At 43.7% G+C, this 23,563-nt stretch overlaps 1 protein-coding gene across 1 annotated transcript in view; it reads left to right on the forward strand.

Moving 5' to 3' along the window:
- LOC119168164 (cytochrome P450 4V2-like) overlaps nt 1–23,563 on the forward strand; it is a 952,270-nt gene that overhangs the window by 465,004 nt on the left and 463,703 nt on the right. The window contains exon 5 of the mRNA XM_075882483.1: nt 2,570–2,639. Within this exon, the coding sequence (XP_075738598.1) occupies nt 2,570–2,639 (70 nt within the window). The remainder of the gene's footprint in view (nt 1–2,569; nt 2,640–23,563) is intronic.

Raw genomic sequence — 23,563 nt, forward strand, 5'->3', positions numbered from 1 at the left:
ACCTTCTCATTTGGAAGCTGAACCCGGGTCTCTAGTTGAGCAGCGGCCCTCTCTTTGCGAGCGACGCTCGCGAACGTTTGCAGAAATGCGCCGCAGAAGACATCCCACGTTCGGAGCATGGACTCATGATTCTCTAGCCAGGTCCTTGCGGTGTCTTCCAGGTAGAAGTACACACGACGGAGCTTTTCTTCGTTGTCCCAGTGGTTGAGGGCGGCCACACGGTCGTATGTTTCCAGCCAGGTCTCCGGGTCTTCGAACGATGACCCATGGAAAATTGGTGGTTCCCTGGGTTGATGCATGACCATCGTGGGCTGGGATGCGGCGGTTGTCATTGTCGCTGCAGTCGCAGTCATGGCCTTGGTCTTCCGCGCTTTGTCTTCTAGAAGCCCGTACTCCGGTGGTAGCCCTTGCTGTCGGCGGCTTGTTCGCTGCTCCTGGTTGGCGTCGGTGTCTTCTCCGCGACGTGGGCTGGGTTCACGGCTTGACGGGGGCGTCCGGTACATGAACGAAGCAGCACCTCCACCAGATGTCACGGGGTCGTGACGTGGCCGAAGACAGGAGACTTCGTGTTGGGGTTTAACTGTTTATTTGGGCGAACCTGTGCCCGGTAAACGGAAAGTCCAATTACAGCAGCAGTCTCGCACAGATAGCAGTCTCGGACTGATAGCGGCGAACGGAGCGTCGGCCTTCGATCAACAACTGACAAGCGGCGAAGCGCGTCGGCATTTATACTCTTGCCGTCGAATGTTCTAGCGTTATCGCTGGCGGTGGCGTAGCTTCCAGAACAATCTGTACCGTTCGCACAGTGGGCGTGATCTTATCGAAATGATCCACTACAGTCCGGAACCTTCTAGAAAACTGCAGGCGCGGTTTGCGCTAAGAATCGTGTGGTGTTTTGGGACGATAACAAAAACTTGGGAAATGGAACGTGGCAATATTATAACAGTTACGGTGTTATACTTCTAGAACCACGCTGTTTGAGGAACACCGAAACTTACCAGCACCTGGGGTTTTCAACATGCAGCTCAGTCGAACAAAAGGCAGTTCGAAGTTCAAACATATTGCCTCAAGACATAAAACAAAGGACCACCAGCTCAAATATAGGAGCGTATGCTTTGAAAACTTCAATGCTTCAAAAGTTTATCACACCAAAAAGTTCTGGGTAGTCTTTAGCACTTTAAACTGCTCTTGGAAGCTTGACTGAGTCCGTAAATAAAGGTTCCTACTTTTCAACCCCCGATTTCTCATTTAAGAGAACTGACCATCATCGAAAATTAGGAGACAGTTTTTGAAGAAAAAAAAAACGTTTACCAATAGTTTTTAGGTCTGTACACAATCTCCCAGTGAAGTTGGCTTTAACGGCAGCTTGCAGATTGCTGCTCTGAAGCATCCTTCAGAGACATACTGCTACACTCATAGCTACATTTTTGTTATGATCTGTTTTTGGTTTTCATGTAGTTTCTGAATTGTTGTTCCTTTTATGTAGGCATATGTTATGCTGTGTATTTCCCTCCTGCAATGATGCCTTCGGATGCTGCAGGTATTTTTTATTAAACAAATAAATGAAGACCAGAGCCTTTGCAGCATACGAATTAACATTACGATAAAGCATATGGTGTTATACTTAAAACATACGAGACGGATACTGTAGGAGTTTCAGTAGCCATTACGCCGGAAGCAACATATTTCATATCAAGATTTAGAGAAGCGCTCTCGGTAAACATTTATCACTTCTCGCAACAACGATACGACTACGAGAGACACACAGATGGAGCCCCCTGCATATTTTCACCATTTGGCGTTCCTTTACGTGCACTGCAATTGCCAAACACAAAATCCACTACCATTTCTCCTGCGTCAGAATGTGTCCGTTGCGATCGAAACCGCGATCTTGGGGTCAGCCGCCGAGCACCTTAACAACCGCTGCACTGCAGCGGATTATGCAAAGCATATTGCACCAAATGAAAGTTTGTAATATAAAAAGTAAGTCTACTTGCACAAAAAGAAGAAAAATAAAATTCTGGAAACATAGGTATTGAGGAATTTTGCATACAAATTAAAGTCTGAGAGTTTCCCAAAATAGGACTTTTGACGAAATCAAGTTAAACGCGAAGAAACACGAAATTAAAAGTTGTTTGAATTGATTGTTCTGTATATTTTAAGCAGCAAGCGAAATAAATGTAAGGTTCATTGCAGCAATCAGTGCGGCTGACACAACAGTAAACGTCGACCTTGTTTAGGATGCAGAAAAGTGTTCTGAACAGAAACTTTGTAGCAATCACCAAGCTGTTGCCCACTGTCAGCTGTTGTGCATATTGCTGGTAACGCAGGTTTCGCTAAGGTGCTTTGAGTGTCTGTGCTCGCTTGTTGCATTGAAAGGTACGACTGAAGTACGCCATGCTGAAACATTTCTTGTACCCTGGATTGGTGTTTGTGTTAAATGTGCACACCCCCTCCCTCATGTATTGAACCTGGTGCTATGAGTGTTTCGAACAAATAACTTGGCAAATAAGAAATAAATAAAGATTTAGGTGTTCAGTTGATGATTGTGTTGCCTTTGAATTTACAGAGACTGCAATGGGCGTGAAGCTGGACGAAGAAGAAGCCGAAAACAGCGAATTTCTGAAAGTGAATGACGAGTAAGTGATTTGTGGGCTGAGTCTACTTACACTAGTAAAAAGAAGCTCAACTTTGCTGCATTCATCGCGCAGTATAGCCAACCTAATCATTACTGGGATTTAACGTGCCAAAACAGTGGTATAAATAATGAACGCTGGAGGGATGGGTTCAGCGTGAATTGAAATCACACAGTACTCAAGCCTCTAGCATTACGCGTTCATTGTAAGGCGACCGCCGTGGTTGTGATGGAATCCTGAAGTTTCGGGTCAGCAACCGAAGTACAATATCTCGAAGGTCGTGAATAGAGGAGCACAATTGACCAAGCAGAAAGAATAAAAAAGCCTTCTCAAATCAACCAGCGTGGCAGCAGTTATAAGCATCTCTGGCATGCCATACGAACCCACTCTGCAGATGGACAGGGCTGTGTGGAACTCAAATGAGCCTTAACGTGAGACCTATGTTTGTAAATTGCAACCTTGTTAAATGCATGTTAAAAACAAACACGATGTCTATTGCTGTTTTTTTACGCCAGTTATAATTCACAGAAATTTTCAACTACACCAGAAATGACCTGCTTTGACTGGACTTGTGGTTCCTGGCGTGTCCACTTCATGCAACCTGCCCCTCAAAAGACCTCTATGACAAAAGAACAGTAAACGAGAAGCTTCCCTTTTCTATATCAAACGCATCTTATTTTAAGCGCCGAAGAAACGGACACGGTGATCTGCTTGATGAATACGACGTCTCCATACGGCAATGGCGCTTCTCTCTCATACTCTATTTCAACAGCGTGTTTTTAAGCACCACCCCCCTTAGGGCAAAAAAAGGCGTGCGCATACTTAGAACTAGAAGCTTGACAAGAATTTGAGTTCCTAAAGTCGACTTATTGCTGTCACCATTATCAGCCATACTACGCTCAGTACAGGACGAATGCCTCTCCCTGTTCCGCAAACTTTTCTGGTCATGTGCTTGCTGCTGCCACCAGTAAGCTTCTTGATCTCACCTGTCCACACTTGTTTTCTACCTTCCTCTTCTGTCACCCTATAATAAGCAGTTATGCTGCCTATGCACTACCTCCCGGCCCATGTTCCCGTTCTGGCTTGATCGTTGGTGGCTTTAGTGTTCGCCATAGCCGAGTTCAATGATGATGAAAAACAATCGCGTTCCAGACCCCACATTCTCTTTCAGCCACCATGGCACGGCACATGCAAGGTACCCTATGTTGATTCATCGTGACCATATATGCTACGACGATGAAGATGATTTGATTGATTGATATGTGGGGTTTAACGTCCCATAACTACAATATGATTGTGAGAAACGCCGTAGAAGAGGGCTCCGGAAATTTCGACCACAATGGGTTTTTAGGGGCGAAGCTCGTTAAAGCGGCTCCCATTCCTCCCTCGTCGTAGTCGTAGTGCGTAACCAGTCGTATGCTTTGACCTGCAAGGTGGTTCCGGTGGGAGATTTCTCCTGTGCGTTGTTGAACGATAAAAAATTCGCAGCGTGCGCGTTACCGGAAAGCCGAATCATCCTGTCTTTCATTCCCAATTAGCAGCCATCGGCATGCACATTGAGCACTATCTGACAAGAAAGGGTTGCTAGGTTATACTCGCTGGGCGTAATCTCCTTGGTTTTAGAAAGGTATAGCGAGCGTTGGGCCGCAGTGGCATGAAGACAGGGAACTAATACATACGATAAGCTGTTAAAAGTGGAAAGTGGACAAGAAGCGCAAGCCGCCAGAAAGTGTGCGTGTGCCACTTCTTGTTTAGTCCTGGGTATGTCCGCTGGACGGCGGTGCTTATATATGCGGAATATATGATGAAAACATGCGAGATGGTAGTACTTGGAGTGTTGACTAGATGGATGAACGGACACACAGGCAGATGCATGGACGGACGAACGGATGGCTCCATGGATGGATAGACGCATGGAAGGGCGCAGGGGCGGATGCATGAAAGAACCCAGGGACGGACGCGCGAACAGACGCACGCACGGACGAGTGAATGGACGCACAGACGGTCACACAGACGGGCATAAATATGATGAAAAGATGCAAGATGGTGGTACTTGGAGTGTTTACTAGATGGACGGATGAACACACAGACAGATGCACGGACGGACGCATGAATGGCTGCACGGACGGATGGACGCATGGAAAGACGCAGGGGCGGATGAATGAAGGAACGCAGGGACGCCCGCACGGATCGACGCGCGGATGCACGAACAGACGCACGCACGGACGGACGGATGGATGCATGGGCGGTCACACAGACAGATGCATGGACGGACGGAAGCAAGAACGAATGAACGGACGGATGCTTCGCCCCACTGTCCATCATTCACCCCGTGAATATGAAGCCATTTTTTTTATCCGGGCTGCATCTTAGAGTTGAGTGCCTAACTTCGCATTTATACGCCATTTGGATTACAACTCGCGCCACTAATATTCTGGGTCGTGTAGTACCAACGCAATATCCCTGATTAGGCCGCTTCGATTAAAGTCTAGGCTATAGACGCAGTGCTCTTTCGTCAATTTCGGTTTCGCGCGGCTTGTATCGTGCATGCTTTTTCTGAGACGGAGTGCGTACCGGGAGCAGAAAATAGAGCATTTACGTAAATCGCCGATTGATTGTGTTAGTAGTGTTTACATTTCAAGCGTGACATTTTCATTGCGCTCTGAATACTTGTCCAAAGCAGTTGCATGACTCTATGCCAAGAGTGTGCGAGCCTGTCAACGCCGTAGTGCAGTCGTCTAATGTGTGCGCCTCCCTTTATACTGGTGGCGTTCTGTTTACGCTGCCAGTACGCCGCTGCGCCTAAAGACGAGGCGATATCTACCGTGAAATCTCGGCGCGCTGCAGCCTACGCGCATGTTCTCGCCGTCGGGCGAAAGTTTTCTCCTCCGCGTTGTCTAATAAAAGGTGGCTGAAGGCAGTCGAAGGCAGGTAGCACTGAGGTTCGAACAGCTTGAGCGAACTTTTACTCAAGAAATGTAAAGCGGCATGTGAATTTTTCGAGAAAGCTAGAAACCACTACTCGTAAAACGTGTTTTATTTATTGCGCACCCAAGTTTGATCACACGGGCTTACAGCATTTGTACCTTCATCAGAAATGCAGCCGCCAGAGCCGGGATTTTATCTCGCGAACTGTGGGCCAGTAGCCGAGTACTTTAGCCACTAGATCACCGCAGCGGGGCGATGATCAAGACGATGACGATGATGATAAGAGAGAACGACTGGCTTCTGCAGTATATGACGTTGCGTGATGCTCTAATATGCATTTCATCACTGGAAACAACCAATAAACACCATAAGAATGTGCCCAGACTTCGTCTTTGCCAGCTTCAGGCTAGATGTATCACCACCAAGCACTGATAATAAAGGCAAAGCGAAATTCACAACTCAACACAACACACCATTTACAGGCGATAAACAATGTATTAAGCTGTACACCACTTTATCTCTCACGTACATGCTTGGATGTGCAATGTCTCGTGCGATTTATGGTAACACCGAAAAATCATAATGCTTCAGCCACTCATCATCAATCACTTTGTGAATATGCCATGATTTTCGTCTTCTTGATTTAACTTGTATCAAACACGCCTGTTTGAACACTGACCCACTCTTCTGTTTTCTTGTTTTTATGGTCACTCCTGCCACTTCTTTTCCATCGCTCACTCCATCACCCTCAATTAAAGTTGAACCCTGTTCGTGAGCCTCCAGGTTTTTATTATTATTTATTTTATTTCAAGTTCTCTTATTACATGAAAATACACAACACTGGTTAGACCCATAACCACTGGCTAGTAGGGGGTCAAAATAAATATGCATTTAAAGGAACAGATTGCATTAACAAAGCAGATATTTTATAAGTACACTTCAAAGCAGTTATTTTATAAGTACACTTCAATCATACAAGAAAAAAAAAGAAACAAAATCCAAACAAAATATAAGAAGGAAACATATTTGTGATAAGTCATTTGCAGTATCTTGCAGCATTGTTTCATGCAAACAACAGATTGTATGTATACAATACATCAAATACATAAAAGTACGTATACCATGTCAAGTATGATTTTGTTAGACAAATATAACGAAGTGGAGATTACAACGAAGTGTGTGTTAGTGTACCTGTTCAACGAAGTGTGTGTTAACGAAGTGTACAACGAAGTGTGTGTCAACGAAGTGTTAGTGTACCTGTTCAACGAAGTGTGCGTGTGTTCAACGAAGAGTGTACAACGAAGTGTGTGTTAGTGTTTCTTCTTCTTAGGTAAGTACAAGTAAGATGCAGCTGTTACATACCTTCCTCTTCAGAGATATTGGTCCACTAAGTGCTTTGCACGAAAGTTTTCCAAAGATTTGGCCAGAACACATAACCCAGACGCGACGGTGGAAGAAAAAGTGTATGATGTGAATGTTCACTGTCAGCTTTCTTCATCATCATCATTATCAATGTTAACAATTCAAGGTCCCTCTTGGGATAATACATGAGGTGAGAGCACATATAAGTGATACGGAACGTTTGAACGATCACGAATTGGAACTACCCTAACAGTAACTCCTAGAAAGGAATGAGGTGATATTCCAAGACAGTCGAAATACACAGGAAAGACACTGTGCTACAAAGCAAATGAAAAAAAAGTGCAGAATGCCTTACACATCAGCACCACAAAGGTTTATCAGTAGGTTTTCAAATTTGACGGGGTCAGGTTTAGTCAGGTATGAATCAGGTCAACTATCCCAGTCTGCAATGAAATTGTTCAATAGTTAACTATTTCAGTCTGCATTCAAGTTGTTGCATGAATAAGTAGAGCCGTGAACTTTTCGAATACTGAGAAAGTTTTATAGGTGGTGTGAAGTGCAGTTTCGCAGGAAAAGAACCAGCTCACGCAAGTGTGAAATTCGTAACACTGCTTATGAAGTAGGCATAATTAGGCAAGATATTTTCTGCGAAGTGGTAGCGATTTAATATCCAAGGTTGATTCGATGTTGGCGATACTCAGTCTATAGCCATACTGGGATGTAACAAACCCGGCTGTTTAGTCTTAGATGGCTTCACATACGGCAACAAAGAGTTTTGATTCGAATTACAAGGTGCCGATTCAAATTGTAGTTTAGTGTGGATAAATGTATCGTCATGGGGTCGTGACGTCGGCGAAGACAGAGACTGTAAGTCGGGGTGAAACAGTTCACTTGGGCCAAACTCGTGGCCATGCAACGACAAGTCAGATTAGAGCGATACACACTGATACCGATAACGACGAGCAGTGCGTCGGCCGTCGATCGAGTGGCAAGCAATGAAGCGTGTCGGCATTATACACGTCCAACCCGAAATTTGAGCGTTATCACTAGTGGCCACGTAGGTTTCAGAATTATCTATAACGTTTGCTAGGTGAGCGTATTCTTAACAAAGTAAACTACCGCAGTCCCTAAGCTTCTCAAACACTGCAGGCCTGGCTTGCGCTGAGAATTACTGACAGTGAAGCGGGGTCATACCAAAACTTGACAAGAGAATGTGGCACTTCTCCTGTCTGAAAAAGGTATCGTTCCGATGCTTTAATAAAAATAAGTAAGCACAAAGTAAAATAAAATAAACAATAGACACAAGCAATAAACTACAGCAACAACAAAAAAATGGAGTCCCCAGGTTCACGCACGAAATGAAATGAGGCGCTTGACATGGACGACTTCAGGTCGAGCGCGTCGCCTTTGAGAGTTGCTAATGCCATCGCGAACTTCTAGTCAAGTGTACGAGGGCGTCTAACCACCTTGCACGGTCCGAATTAGCGTTGCAGAGGTTTTTCACTCAGTTCGCGTCGGAGTATCGGGATCCACAACCAAAGATGGTCAGCAGGCTGGTATTTGTTCCACAAAACTTCGTAGAAGATTTAAACGACGGCAATTGGTCGCCTGCTGATTTTTATGAGCAGGTCGGCGAGTTGATGAGCTTTTTCTGGGTGCTGAAGGTTGTGGGGTCTGGTTATAGAAAGCGCCACGCTCTTGGAGGTAACGGACACAGAAGACGCGGTTGGAACGAACCAAAATAACACACATCCATTTAACTAAAAGTAAAACGATGATATCTTCGGCCAAATTATTGTAACATCAATTGTGATGAAACCGCTGAACAACCTTACGCGATAATACACCACATTCAACATCACAAACCAAACACAACGACAAACTCAAGGTGGCCTCGCCAACGCTTGACTACCAGGAGGGCCCCCGCCACGACCTCAGAGGCCGCGCAACGGAACCCACGCTAGAGACAACCGTTCGCGGCAACTGCACCCGCCAATAAGAAGCGCTCATATCTTGGGTGCAGCCACCAAGGCCCTCCGCCAGGCGTCACTGCCAGCGGTACGCACTAATCATGATGATGATAGTGGTGACAAATGAATTTTATATGGATGTATCCTGTGGTGCCCTTTAGATCGGGCGGTGGCTCACGCCGCCTAGCCATAAAGTTAAGTACTATGACTATGTGTTCAATGATGGAATTTCACTGGCGTCTTCATTGTAGCCACCAATCAGTTCGCCTCCTCCTAATTATCTCTATCCGTTACAAGTCTATTTTGCCTTTACTATCCCTAAATCCCAATGCTTTGAAAAATTCCGCGCCATTACCTTGGACTATAGGACAGATCCCTTTAGGAAACAATATAAAACTTTCAGCCATTTTTGCCTCCTCTCCACACGCACTACACACCTGTGTCTGTGCCTTCCTACATGGCTAGGTACGTCTTGGTCTGTAATACTCTAGTTCTGGCCTCTAACAGCAGAGAAATACAGCAAGAATCATCGTAGATCTTTTCTTTTGCAATTTCCTGCTTGAAAGTTTGGTAGGTGTCCAGTAAAGATTTCGTAAGCACTCTCATCATCCACATGTCCCTCTCTGTTTCCTTACTATTCTTCCTAACCGATGTTTCCTTTTGGCTTGGTATTCTGCTGCTGTGTGAATACTTGCTCGACAATTTTCGAGTTCACTTCCTCCATTTAGTGTCATCATTCTTCATGTAAAAGTAGCTGATAACTTTCCTGGCCAAACGCTCCTCTCCTATTCTTCTCAATCGCTCCTCAAATTCTACCTTGCTGCTAGCTTCCCTGCACTCAAACGATGTCCATCTCATGTCACCCCTGATTTTGGGTATTCCGACGTACTCCTTAAGCAAGTGTACCCACGCCACGTTGTTTATTTTCGAATTTCTCATGAACCATTACTTTCATGCACAAGACCGCTTTGCCGAGCGTCAAACCCGGGCCGTGACACCTTTCCAGATCCCTCTCACAACGTAATACCTATTGTAGTTACACAGTGTCCTATTTATCATTACAGCTGTCTCCCCGTTACCGTTAGACATTACGTATCTGTCGCGCTCCCTTAGGTACACGGCCCCGTTATTTATCCATACGACAAATATTTGTATTTATCCACTATTTCTAGGCTGACTTCCTGTATTTTATGCTCACTGCCTCTCTTATCATTGAAAGTCATGGTTGCCGATTTTTCCCTTCTGAACTTCAAATTTAACTTCTCTCCCTAATCACCACATATTCCTATTAATCCCTGCAGATCTTCCTTGTTGGTGCCTATAATTACTACATCATTTGCACACATCAATGAAGGTAATGACTGTTCATTGTGTTTTCTTTGTTTTGCAATACAGAAGCTGAAGCCGAGTCGACTCCCCTCTAACCTGCCTTCTAGTTCCTGTAGATACAGTGCAAATGAAAAAAGTGACAAGGCACACCCCTGTCGAAGCACGCGTTAAATTTTGATAGGCTCAGATACCTGTCCTTACGATTTGATAACTACCTGGTTAGTTTTAAATATATCCTTGAGAGATTAGTTTGTCCATCTTCCAGATCTAGTGTGTTCAGTATTCCCAACAAGTATTCTTGATTCACACTATCGACGCTATCTTGATGTCTAGAAATGCCAGCCATAGGTGCCTGTGTTCTTTTTCACTATTTCAGTACACTGCATCAAGGAAAACAGATTGTGGTCGAAACTCCTTCGTTTACAGAAGCCATTTTGTAGTTCTCGCAGCACCCCCTCAATCTCCACCCACGTCTGTAGTCTTTCCTTTACCATTTAAATCACCAGCCTCTAAACTACTGATGCCACTGTTATAGAACGGTAGTTGTTTATGTCGACTTTGTCCCCCTTTCCTTTATAGATCATGCTTATGCTGCTTAGTTTCCATCCATTGGTGACTTCGCCACCCATTACTGCTTTGATCGCTGTCGCTTTAAATGTTTGTTTAGAGTTTCCTTCTAGTTTCTTTATTTGCATAATTGCGATGCCGTCAGGACCTGTTGATCTGTGGCAGCTTGACTAGTTGGTATGGGATGACGATAGTTAAAGCGCGAGAACAGAACGACAACACAGAGACAAGAAGGACACGAAGGACACGAGCGCTCATGTCCTTCGTGTCCTTCATGTCTCTGTGTTGTTGTTCTGTTCTCGCGCTGTAACTAACACATGGTGATGCGCTATGAGGAACCCTATTGTCTGCCCTTTCCCACTCTCGTTGTCCCTGAGCTAATTGATCATATTGTATGGTTAATGCAGCGTCTTCTTGATGTGTCAATTTTTCTGTGATTATTGTTTTTATATATCTTATTGCCTCATCCCTTTCTAGCCTAACTCCTTGAACTGTAGTGATAAACCCCTGTTTTATGCTTGTCTAATTACTCAGAGAATCGAGATGGTTCTAAACCATTTGCAGCTGCAGTGGTTCCCCTTTCTTCTAGTGTTTTCACTCATCAGAGCGACCACTTCCCTTCTGCAGCTCGAAAAGTTATCCCATTTTCTTTTGACACCATCTTCTGATTCACCCCTCTGTTTAAGATACCTGTGTTCTCTGGAGGCTTTCTTGCGTCTTAGTATGACTTTCTTGATTTCCTGATTCCATTCCTTTTTCCGGTTGATTCGTCTCGCACCATAGCAAGCTCTAACTCAAGCAAATGAGTTAGATTAGTGTACGTCCACACTGTTTAGGTATCCTCGGTGATTATTTTCTCAATCTCCCTAGTTGCTACTTCTATTTGCTTTTTGAATGAATATTACCGTGTGTTTGGTCATATTGCCTCCTTTCCATTTTTACCTCTTTTTTTAAACTCAGCCTGATACGTTTTTTATCACTAGCTAAGCCTCTAGACCCATATTCATCTATGTTCATCAATATTAGCCGATAATACACCATATATGACATTATTGCGTGATCTATCGTCGACTGCAGCCTTCCCATATTCCACGTTATCTGTTTTTCACAAATATTGGTGGTGTTGCAAATAAATAAATCATTCCTTTCACACAAATCCTCTAGCATTCTGCCTGATGTTCAGTATATCCGTCAATATCTTCTCTGTCTACTTTTATATCTCTCAGTAAATTTTCCTCGAACACTTCTCCTAGTTTGTCAATGTCATTTTATATGCACTTCACCATTTATTAGTTATCTCTCTTGCTTTTGCCCTTGTACACCAGTATACAAAACCCAGGAGCGCCATTTGCCCTGTAAATTTTTTTTCAGCCCCAAATGTTCCCTGTTCTCCTGATGACCCTTTGCCACTCTGTACTTTAATGAATGAATGCGCCAATATCATCCCCATCTCTGCTGCTTTCTGTTTTTTAAAATATCCTCATGCATAGTCTCCAGCATCTCCTGCCACGTCCCCTGGTTTGGCTCGGTGGTGGGCGGCTGGCACCGCTGCCGATTTTTATAGTCAATTTATGGCAAATGCTTCTACCCCCTTCTCTGATTGCTCCCTGAAAAGATGGCGCACAGAAGGCACTTTCATGCTCAACACACCAATAACAACCTTCCCAAAGTACCGTGTTATTCATAGCCAGACCGAAAAGAAGACAGTACGTACTGTTTCACCCTTTTTTGTTGTCAAAAATCTCACCGAAGCAATAGGTCCAGGCTCTAAAGTCACAAAGATGGGAAGGGGCGATCTCTCTTTGGAGGTTCGTCACAAAGCTCCATATGAGAAGCTGTCTAAACCTGTCGCATTTGGAGAAACCCCTGTTTCCTTGGGCCCACAAAGGTCCATGAACACAGTACGCGGCGTCATTTCTGGTAATGACCTTCTACAACTGTCAGAAAGTGAACTATTAGAAGGCTGGAAAGACCAGAATGTAGTCAAGGTACAGAGAATTATTATACGACCAGACAAGAACCACCCACCAAACACATCATTGTCACCTTTGGTACTAGTGACTTGCCAGAATGAATTGAAACCGGCTACTGTAAGCTCTCTTTCAGACTATATATCCCCAATCCTCGTCGATGTTTCAAGTGCAAACATTTTGGGCACGGATCGCCGAGTTGTGGAGGGCGATCCACTTGCGCAAAGTGTGCATCAACTCAACATATATTGGACGACTGCACCTCAGAAGCAACTCATTGTCGAAACTGTTAAAGAAACCACCAAGCCTACTCAAGTTCATGCCCGACATGAAAAAAAGAGAAACAAATAGTAGAACTCAAGGTCAAGTTCAATCTGTCATTCCAAAAGGCACGTAAACGCTTTTCACTGCACAACCCTTCTTATCCCTCCTTTGCAGATGTGACGTGCCGGGGCGCCGCGCCACATGATTCTGCACCAGCGAATGCCACACAGTGTGGCCGCGGTCATGCCATTAGCGCCCCCGGCTGGAGCAGCTTGTACTGCTCTGCCACTTGACAAACAGGGCCGGCAGACCACCGTGTCTGCTGAACCTCGGGCCACTGCAACCGCAGGTAGGTCCGAAAGATCTGCGAACGTGCCTGCCGAGCAGGCACCGTCCACCGCCTCACAAGAGGCGATGGATACAAGTGCGACTCCTTTGGCGCCTCAGACGCCGAAGGATAGGCTCAACTCTCTGGAGCGCGCCAGGAAAGAAAAAACCCGAATTACAGAGCCCCCAAAAGGCCCTGTAACGTAACGCAACACTTGTGCACACACCACCACACAACATTAAAATGACACAAATACTACAGTGGAACGTCAGAGGACTACTGAGAAACCTCGACAATACCCAGAAACTTTTACACAACAAGCACTTAAGGTGCCGTGTGTACAAGAGGCACACCTGTAACCTAAACACACCAACTTTTTACATCATGACGTTATTTTGCGGAAGGACCGGAATGATTCCATTTTGCCATCCGGGGGTGTTGCCATTATAGACAATGAAGGGATTGCATGCACACACCTACCACTACAAACATCCCTTGAGGCGGTGGCTGTTCGAGCAGTTCTTTTGAATAAGCTCGTCACCATCTGCTCTCTCTACATACCTCCACAACAACGTCTTGAAAAGCACGAATTCCTGCCCCTCAGAGACGAACTTCCAGAACCCTATTTTGTCCTAGGGAATTTTAATGCACACGATGGCCTCTGGAGTGACTCTCGCTCCGATGCGCGAGGTCGCCTGATTGAACAGTTCCTTTTTTTTCTGGTGCGTGCTTCCTGCATCGGAAAGAGGATTATATTACAACATTGCTAACAGTACGTACTCAGCAATAGACCTCAGCATAACATCTCCATCACTTCTGCTTCTACTTAAATGGGAAGTTAATAATGATCCATATAGAAGTGACCATTTCCCTATCATTATTAGCACATCAGTAACAAATCTATGTCTTGCTCAAGTTCCCAAATGGCTCACCCACAAAGCCGATTGGGAAAAGTTTCCAAAAATGACTGCATTACCTTGGACTGACAAGCTGGCGTTATGCATAGAGTAGGCTTTGTGCTACTTTACAGCATTTTTCGATGCTGCAGCAACGAATTGGATTCCCCAAACATGTAGTCCGTTAGAAAAACGAAAATTCCCATGGTAAAATAATGAGGACCGTGATGCGCGAAGAAAACAAAATAAGGAATGGAAGTTGCTTAGAGACTCGCCGACTGCCGAGAATCTTATAAACTTTAAGAACGTCAAGTCGCATGGAAGGAAGACGTGCCGAAAGGTGGAAATGGAAAGTTGGGACAAATTTTCATCAGAAATAATTTCATACACAGATGAGGTGAGAGTATGGAGCATGATTGGTCAGTTGGCAGCACGAAAAGCACATTCACTTCCTCTAGTGAACACACAAGGGGAGAGTTTGGAAGACCAGGCTAACACTCTCGGAGTGCACTTCGAACAGGTTTCCAGCTCATCACACTATAGTGCAGCGTTCTGGCGATACAAAACCAAAATAGGAAAACAGAGATTAGAGCGCTAGCTCACAACACATGAGGCATACACTGAACCTTTCTGTTTGGCTGAACTACAAGCTTCACTTACCTGCTGCAATAAATATACCCCAGGCCCGGACAATGTGGCATATGAAATGTTAAAACACCTGCCTACTGAAACTCAGCAAGCTCTTCTCTCCCTGTATAATGCGATATGGTCTTCCGGCGACCTACCCTCAGCCTGAAAGGAAGCTATCGTCATCCCATTTCTAAAACAAGGCAAGGACCCGGCCTCAGTTTCCAGCTACAGGCCAATAGCGCTAACCAGCTGTCTTTGCAAGGTCTTTGAAAAAACGATTAACAGGTACCTGATGCACTTCCTTGAAATTATTTGCTTACCTGACCTATATCAGTGTGGGTTTCGAGAGGCTCGGTCCACCACTGACCACCTTGTCTCTATCTAGGCACAAATTCGCGACGCTTTTGGTCATAAGCATTTTTTTTCTTTCTGTGTGTCTCGATATGGAAAAGGCTTATGGCACTACATGACGCTTTAGCATATTGCGAGACCTGTCACATTTAGGTGTGTGGGGTAGAATGTTGACAATTATCGAAAGCTACCTGTCCAATCATACATTCCGTTTCCGAGTTGGCACTGTCTTATCTCAAGTATTTTTCCAAGAAACAGGAGTGCCAGGAGGAGGTGTATTCAGCTGCACACTTTTAATAGTTAAAATGAATTTCTTGCACCTGTCTTTCCCACGAAATATTATTTACTGCATGTTTGTCGATGATGTACAGATTGATTACAAATCGTGCAACATCTAAATGGGCCAACATCAAGTTCAACTAGGGTTGAACAAGGTTTCTCAATAGGCAGACGCGAACGGTTTCATACTCCACGCGCGAAAGAGCACTTATGTCTTGTTCAATAAAAAAAGAGGCCTCCATCCTGATCCCGACATTTACCTGCATAATCAACCTCTGTCAGTGAATACCAAGCACAAATTTCTTGGTCTCATATAAGACACTAAACTAACGTTCATTCCACACAAAAAGTATTTATAGGTCAGGTGCTTAAAACAATGAACATTTTGAAAGCGTTGTCACGCACTACATGAGGTAGTGACACGAAATGTGTAATGAATTTATATAAAATCCTCGTACGCACACGCCTAGATTACGTTCCTATAATCTATCAGTCGGCAACACCATCAGCCTTGAAGATTCTCGACTCTCTCCACCATCTAGGCATTCGCCTCTCTGTGGGTGCTTTTCAAACTAGCCGTGTGGAGAGCTTGTACGTGATTTGAATAAATGGTCGCTCCGCCTTCAAAGATGTTTCCTGTCCTTTTTTTTACTTTTTGAAAGTGAAGGCTGACAAAAAACACCCTTCTCACTTCATAATAATTATTTGTCTTGTTCTGGCTTGTTCAAGAACCGTGCTTCGTTTAGGCAGCCCTACGCACTCTGTGTAAGGGGCCTGGCCGAAGGAACAGGTGCGCCGCTTCTTGAACACAGTTTGATGGCTTCTGCAACATATCTGCCACCGTGGCAGTGGCAGCTTATAGATTGTGATGTCTCTTTTGTTGTCACAAAGCACGCACCACTTGTACACATACATACATACTTCCTAGAACTACATTATAAATACACATGCCCTGAGTTCTTTCCCGATGCGTCAAAATCAAACGCTTCTGTGTCATATGCAGCGGTAGGCCAATCCTTTTCCGAGGCCGGCGTTTTTCATCCTGATGCAAGCATTTTCACTGGAGAAGCTTACGAAATACTCGCAGTCGTAAAACACCTCGAACAGTTAAAATTACAAAAGGTGGTAATATACAGAGATTCCCTAAGCATGGTCAAAGCCATGAAAACTCCTAAAAACACAAGAACCCCGTGCTGGTGCCAGTTTACTCACTTCTGTGCACACTGTACACATCAAACCAGCATATCGATGTTTGCTGGGTTGCAGGGCACCGTGAGATACAAGGGAACGTTTTGGCTGACAATCTGGCTGCTTCTGCCAATGCCACTACTCCCAATGCATCAATACCAATCCCCGCACTTGACTTGAAACCTTTTCTAAAACGAAAGCTCAGGGGGTATTGGCAGAGCACGTGGGATAAACACACATATATTCAACTCTATGGCATTAAGCTGCCACTGGGTTATTGGCCGCCACTATCAAAATCACCACACACAAAAGTAACACTAACAAGGCTTAGAACAGGACATACACACTCTACACACTCATATCTTCTATCTACCTGCAATCCACCGCATTGTGAGAGATGTTGAGAAACCCTTACGGTTATCCACATTCTCGTCCAGTGCAATGAGCTAGATGCTCTAAGAAAAAGCATTTTTTACTGCCCGACGGACAGCAGCTCCCACTACATCCTTGGATGCTCATCGGTAGGAACCCGTTTTTTAAACTGCAAACACTTTTCACGTTTTTAAAAGATTTGCATAGCTTTCACCCGATATTCCAAGGTCATCCGTAGTACGACCTTTGTGCCGTGCTCGTGGCTGTGGTGACTACATCTTCATTATGGTTTTATTATCATGACATTTTGCCATCCACTTTCACTACACATATCTCATGCTACTGTCATTATTTTATTACTTCCATATTTTAACCCGCGTTACCGCGAGGAATTTTAAGGCCCTTTTACAGCCATGCATCATATTAATGCTCATATCTCTAGTCAATTGAAATGGCGCTCTTTGGCCATCAATTGGCCCTTGCGCCAAAAAAACTACTCATCATCATCATCAACCCCCCCCCCACCCCAATAGCCGTGGAATGTAATAAGCGCTCTAAAGGTTTACCTTCAAAACCAAGTAAAGAAATATTTTTTGCAACAGTTGTCTTCATCTTAGCAACTGCTTTTTAATGTAGCGATAACAATTGCTACATGTTATATTGTCCTTACGTTTTGTATTATAACTTGCGCTTGTTTGTTCTTCAGAGTTTTCTTTTTTGCCTTGCTAAACATATATGTATTTTCTACTCTCGTTTTTTCGCACTGTGCTTTTTTTTTCTTACTGAAGATACCGTAACAACTGAATGTTGTATATTTTGTTTCTTCTCCCGTTAACATCATGTATGGGAGCCCCCCTGACAGTTTCCAACTTTGGGGCTCCTTGTGTGTATTACCAATCCTGTACGCACTTTTCTGTAAACTGACATCGTTGTTGAATAAACTTGAAACTTGAAACTTGAAACACTGCTGCATTATTATTTATAAGCAAGATCGAAACATGTAAAAACTCTTAGCTGTGCAATCGATAAAAAGCTCTCGAAAAACACGTACATCTACCATGCTAGTCGAAAGAATGGATGATGGATAGATGTATCCGGCTGTGCCCTTTAGATCGGGCGGTGGCTCACGTCTACTAACCATAAAGTTAGGTACTAACGCTGTATATTTTAGGATCAAATTTTACTCGCGCCTTGACTGTAACCAGCGATCAGTTAGCCTCCACCTGGTTATTTACACTCGTTCAAAGTCTATTTTACCTTCACTGTCCCTGAACCCCAATGCTTTGAAAAATTCGGCGCCAGTGTTTTCGACAGTAGGGTCGAGCCTTTTACAGAACAATATCAAATTTTCACCCATTTCCTCCTTTTCTCCACACACTCTACATACCCTCTCTGTGCCTTCGTATTTGCTCGGTACGTATTATCCGCAATACTGCCGTTCTAGCGTCGAAAAGCAGAGAACTGCCCCGATAATTATCGTAGAACTTTTTTTCTTGGATTTTCTGGTTAGAAGTTCGGTAGGCCTGCGGTGAAGATTTCATAAGCATTTCCATCTTCCACATGTCCCGCTCTGTATGCTTGACCTTTTGTTTAACCGATGTTTCCTTTAGGCTTTGTATTCAGCTGTTGTCTAAATACTTGGTCGACAATGTTTGAGTTCGTTTGCTACATTTCGTATCAATATTCTTCATGTGCAAGTTACTGAAAACATCCCTAGCCCAATGCTCCTCTCCCTGTTTTCTCAATGGCTCCTCAAATTTTATCTTGCTGCTAGCTTCATTGCACTCAAACGATGTTCATCTCATGTCTCCGTGCACTCATTGGTTTAGGGCATTCCTGTGTGCTCCCAAAGTACGTCTACCTATGCCACGTTGTTTAATTTCCAATCTTGCTTGAACTTCTGATCCACAAGACCGCATTGTCGAACGTGAAACCCGGGAACATGACACCCTTCCAAATCCATCTCACAAAGACATAGCTATTGTAGTTCCACATTGCCGTGTTTTTCTTTACAGCTGCATATCTGGCGCCCTTAGTCATTACGTATCTTTTGTGCACCCTTAGATACTCAGCCCCGTTACTTATCCATACGCCCTAGTATTTGTATTTATCCACCATTTCTAGCGTAACTTCCTGTGTTATGTCTCACTGCCTTTGCTATCTATAATAATCGTGATGGCCGATTTTTCCCGCTGATCTTCATTTTAACCTATCTCCCTCAATGATGGCCAATTTTTCTCTGCTGAACTTCATTTCCCTCATTACCACAGATGTCCCTCATTACCACCGATGTCCATCAATCCTTGCGGATCTTCCTTGTCGCCGGCTATTATTACTATATCATCTGCATACATCAATGCTGGTAATGACAGTTCATTGTGTTTTCCTTGCTTGTTGTCGAGAAAGAGGCTGAATCCGAGTCGACTTCCCTCTGGTTTGGCTTCTAGTCCCTGGAGATACAGCATAACTAACAAAGGTCACAAGGAACATCCCTGTCGCAGCCCGTGTTGTATCTCTATAAGTTCAGATACCTGTTCTTCCCATTTGATGTTACTTTATAGATATCCTTTAGAAGACTAGTTATTCCATATTACAAATCTAGTGTGTCCCGTATTCTCCACAACTCTTCTTGAATCACATTATTGTAAGCTGCCTTGATGTCTAGAAATGAGAGCCACAGGGGCGTGTGTTCTTTTTCCACCTTTTCAATACACTGAATCAATGAATACAGATTGTCCTCCAACCTCTTTCGTGTACGGAACCCATTTTGTAGTTCTCCCAGCACCCCCTCATTTTCTACTTATGGCTGTAGTATTTCCTTTACTATCTGCGTCTTCAGCCTGTAAAGTACTGATGTCACTCTCATAGGACGGTAGTTGTTGATATCGGCTTCGTCCCCCTTTCCTTTAGAGGTCAGCCTCATTCACCATTCGTTATTGCTATGCATGCGTCCTCTCCTATTGTTTGCTTAAAGTTTGGTCTTGTTTTTATTAGGATGACTGGAACGCCATCAGGGCCTGTTAGTGTGCTATTAGGAGCTTTTTTTTCTGCTCTTTCCCACCCTCGTTGTCCCAGTGGAGCCACTGGCCTGATTGGTCTATGATCATCTGGTATGGTGCATGCAGCGCTTTCCTGGTGTTTAAATTTTCCTGTTATCACTGTTTTTATATACTCCATTTCCTCGTCCCCTCCTATTCTGACCCCTTTACTGTAGTTATAAACCTCTGTGTCATGCTTGTCTTATCACTCAGAAAGGAAGATGGTTCCAAAACTTGGCAGCTGTCTTTCCATTCTTTTTGTTTACTTTTTGTTTACTATCCTTTTGTTTACTGCCAGAAGAAACGAGTAATAAATGGTACTTGCACATCTTGGAATCTTTACTTGGCAGCGGCGGCGGCAACAAAGCACAAGGCTTCTAGGTTTCGGCATTTCGCCTTTGCAAGCTGACAGGTGATGACCTGATTAACGCCCAAAAAGTATTATTGCCGGATTTCGTGGAGGAAATGTTTCTTGACACGATTGACGTCACTGAACTGCGGCAGCTGGCCGCCAAGAACAACGAGGGATAAATGCCGTTCGCACATCTTGAGACCAACGCCTACACAGCATTATTACCAAATTTCATGGAGGCATTTTTCTTCCTGACACGATTGACGTCCCCGGAATCCGGGAGCTGACCACCGGGAGCAACGAGGGATAAGTACTGTTCGCATATCTTGGAATCTTCACTTGGCAGGGGCAGCGGCAACAAAGCACAATGATTCAAGTTTTCAGCATTTCGCCTTTGCAGGTTGGAAACGCCTACTTATAATACAATTACTGTATTAATATAATCGAAGCTGCTGCCACTGTCCTTGAAAATGCTTTTGTAAGTGTCACTTGCGATAATAATTACCCCTGACAGTGTTAAATAACGGAAGGATGTCCGGAGCGAACGAAAAGAAATGCGAAATGCACTTGAAAGAGAAATTCGAAAAAAAGATTGAGATGTGTAAAGTTACACTAATTATCAAGGAAAACGTTTTGATCACATTATGTCTTAACTGAGCAAGATCAAGAAGCAAAATTCTGAAATACGGAAAGAAAACGCTCTGCTATTTTGAATCCCAACAGCTGAGAAAAGTTATGCTATAAAATGTGTAGAAACTCATTGATCTGGAACATTATTCTCGTAACTAAAATCTCAAAACCAAAGATGTGCGTTTTACAAAACGATGACTTATCTAGCATTCTGAAAAAAAACATTGGCAAAGTAATCAATGAACCAATTTCCAAGACAGACATCGAAGTCTGCCACAGGGCGCCGACTAGGCATGCTGAGCTACAGAATATATTTGTTCAGTTTAACATGAGGTTCAAGCAAGAACTGTGCTTAAAAAAGCTAGAAAAACGCTATTTTTTTGACAGACATCAGTTTTACACAGTAGATCCCCGAGTTTGTAAATGAGCACTTGTGCTTCGACCTGAAAAAAATTTCGGGCCTGACTATTTCATGAAGAAACAAGAATGGATGACGTTTTGCTTCGACAAGAGTGGTAAAATATGTGCAAGAAAATGTACATCGTCGCCAGCACTGCACATTAGCCATGCGCATAAGCTTGTTAAAATGAACTAAACACTTCCTGATGAATTCGATAGCTATGCTTGTTTGATTAAGATGTGTGCTGATAACTTCGCTTCTTGCTATGTACCATTTTCTGCACAGGAAGTATGAGAAGAGTTGACATTTATTCATGTCAATGCTCAAAGAAATAAAGAAGATCAGATCTTCGCTTTTTTTTGCCACGCTTAGTTTTGAGTCAGAGATATTCATGGTCGCAGAAACGTGGTACAAAGACAGCAGTGATGTTCTTAAGTGACCTGACTACGCAAGCTTCTTTATGAACCAACTATTGAAAAGAGGAGTAGGTGTCATGCTGATGGTTGAAAATGAGATTGACTGTCGTCTAGCTGCTCCTTACTCTTTTGTGACGCGTGATTATGAAATTGTGAACGCCCGTTTCTTCAATATGTGATGTCTGACTTATACTCACCAACAAGGCGAAATGTGCCTGATTTCTTCCTATTCCTTGGCAACTTTCTGGGATGCATTATTGGCAGTCAGTGGAAACTCATTTTAGCATATGACTCGAATATAGATTTAAGCAATCTTTCAGCGCAACAACAAGAATTCTCCAGGCTGTTGAAAATGAAGGGGATTTAAAATACTATAACTCTTCCTACACATACTCATAGGGACTCATCCACTTTACTTGATGTGTTCATTACTAACTTTGAAGAAATACATCTTGTGTCTGGTGTAATTACTGTGCCAATTAGTGATCATTTGCTAGTATTTTTGTCACAAGCAGGTTTTTTTTGTTCTTATAGCCAGTACACAACTTGTTAAAACTATCAGGAATTTAAATTCATGTACTTTAGCTACGTTTTGTAGCAAACTAGTTATGATTAATTGGTCAGATGCTATGTGTGCAGAATGCCTTCGCGCAGCTTACGAAATGTTCATGAAAAACTCAAAGGTGCCTAAAATAACTCATTTTCTTTTAAAACTTCTAAATTCACATATAAACCCCAAAAAGTGGGTGGAGGGACGGCCGCTGTGATAGCTCAGTGGTTAGAGCATCGAACGCGTTATTCGAAGGTCGTAGGTTCGATTCCTGCTCACGGATGGTTATTTTTTCACCCTCTTTTCTTTTTTTCTTATTTACATTCTATTTGTTTTAATAACGTCCCCAATACATTTCTTGGCATTATTGTCTGTTAGATCTCATTATATTGTGTCAAAACACGGAAAAACGAGCCCTTAGGTACACACTTCTTTCTCTTATTCATTAACGAGGGTGTCGTACTGGCAGACTTGGTGTCATTAGGTTGTATACGAGGGACTATTGGTCAGCTGCCCGCTCGTAATAAGTTCACGTGCTACGTGACGCCACACATGCGCATAAAAAGGTGTGTTTCACACTCGCCGCTTGGCTACAGAGGGTGCTGACTGATACTCCCACTTCTAAATTCACATTTAAACCGAAAAAAGTGGGTGGACGGACGGTCGCTGTGATAGCTCAGTGGTTAGAGCATCGTACGCGTTATTCGAAGGTCGTAGGTTCGATTCCTGCTCACGGTTGGTTATTCTTTCACCCTCTTTTCTTCTTGTTTACATTCCATTTGTTCTAATAACTTTCTCTACCGCATCTTTCGCATTATTGTCTGTTAAATATCATTAATATTGTGTCTAAACACGAAAAAAAGAGCCCTTAGGTACACACTTCTTTCTCCTATTCATTAACGGGGTCTCGTACAGGCAGACCGGTGTCACCAGGTTGTATACGAGGGACTATTGGTCAGCTGCCCGCTCGTAATAAGTTCACGTGCTACGTGACGCCACACATGCGCATAAAAGGGTGTGTTTCACACTCGCCGCTAAGCTACAGAGGGCGCTGACTGACACTCCCACTTTAAATTCACATATAAACCCAAAAAAGTGGGTGGAGGG

The sequence above is a fragment of the Rhipicephalus microplus genome, unplaced genomic scaffold, assembly GCF_043290135.1.
Source record: "Rhipicephalus microplus isolate Deutch F79 unplaced genomic scaffold, USDA_Rmic scaffold_12, whole genome shotgun sequence".
In the NCBI taxonomy this organism is placed as follows: domain Eukaryota; kingdom Metazoa; phylum Arthropoda; class Arachnida; order Ixodida; family Ixodidae; genus Rhipicephalus; species Rhipicephalus microplus.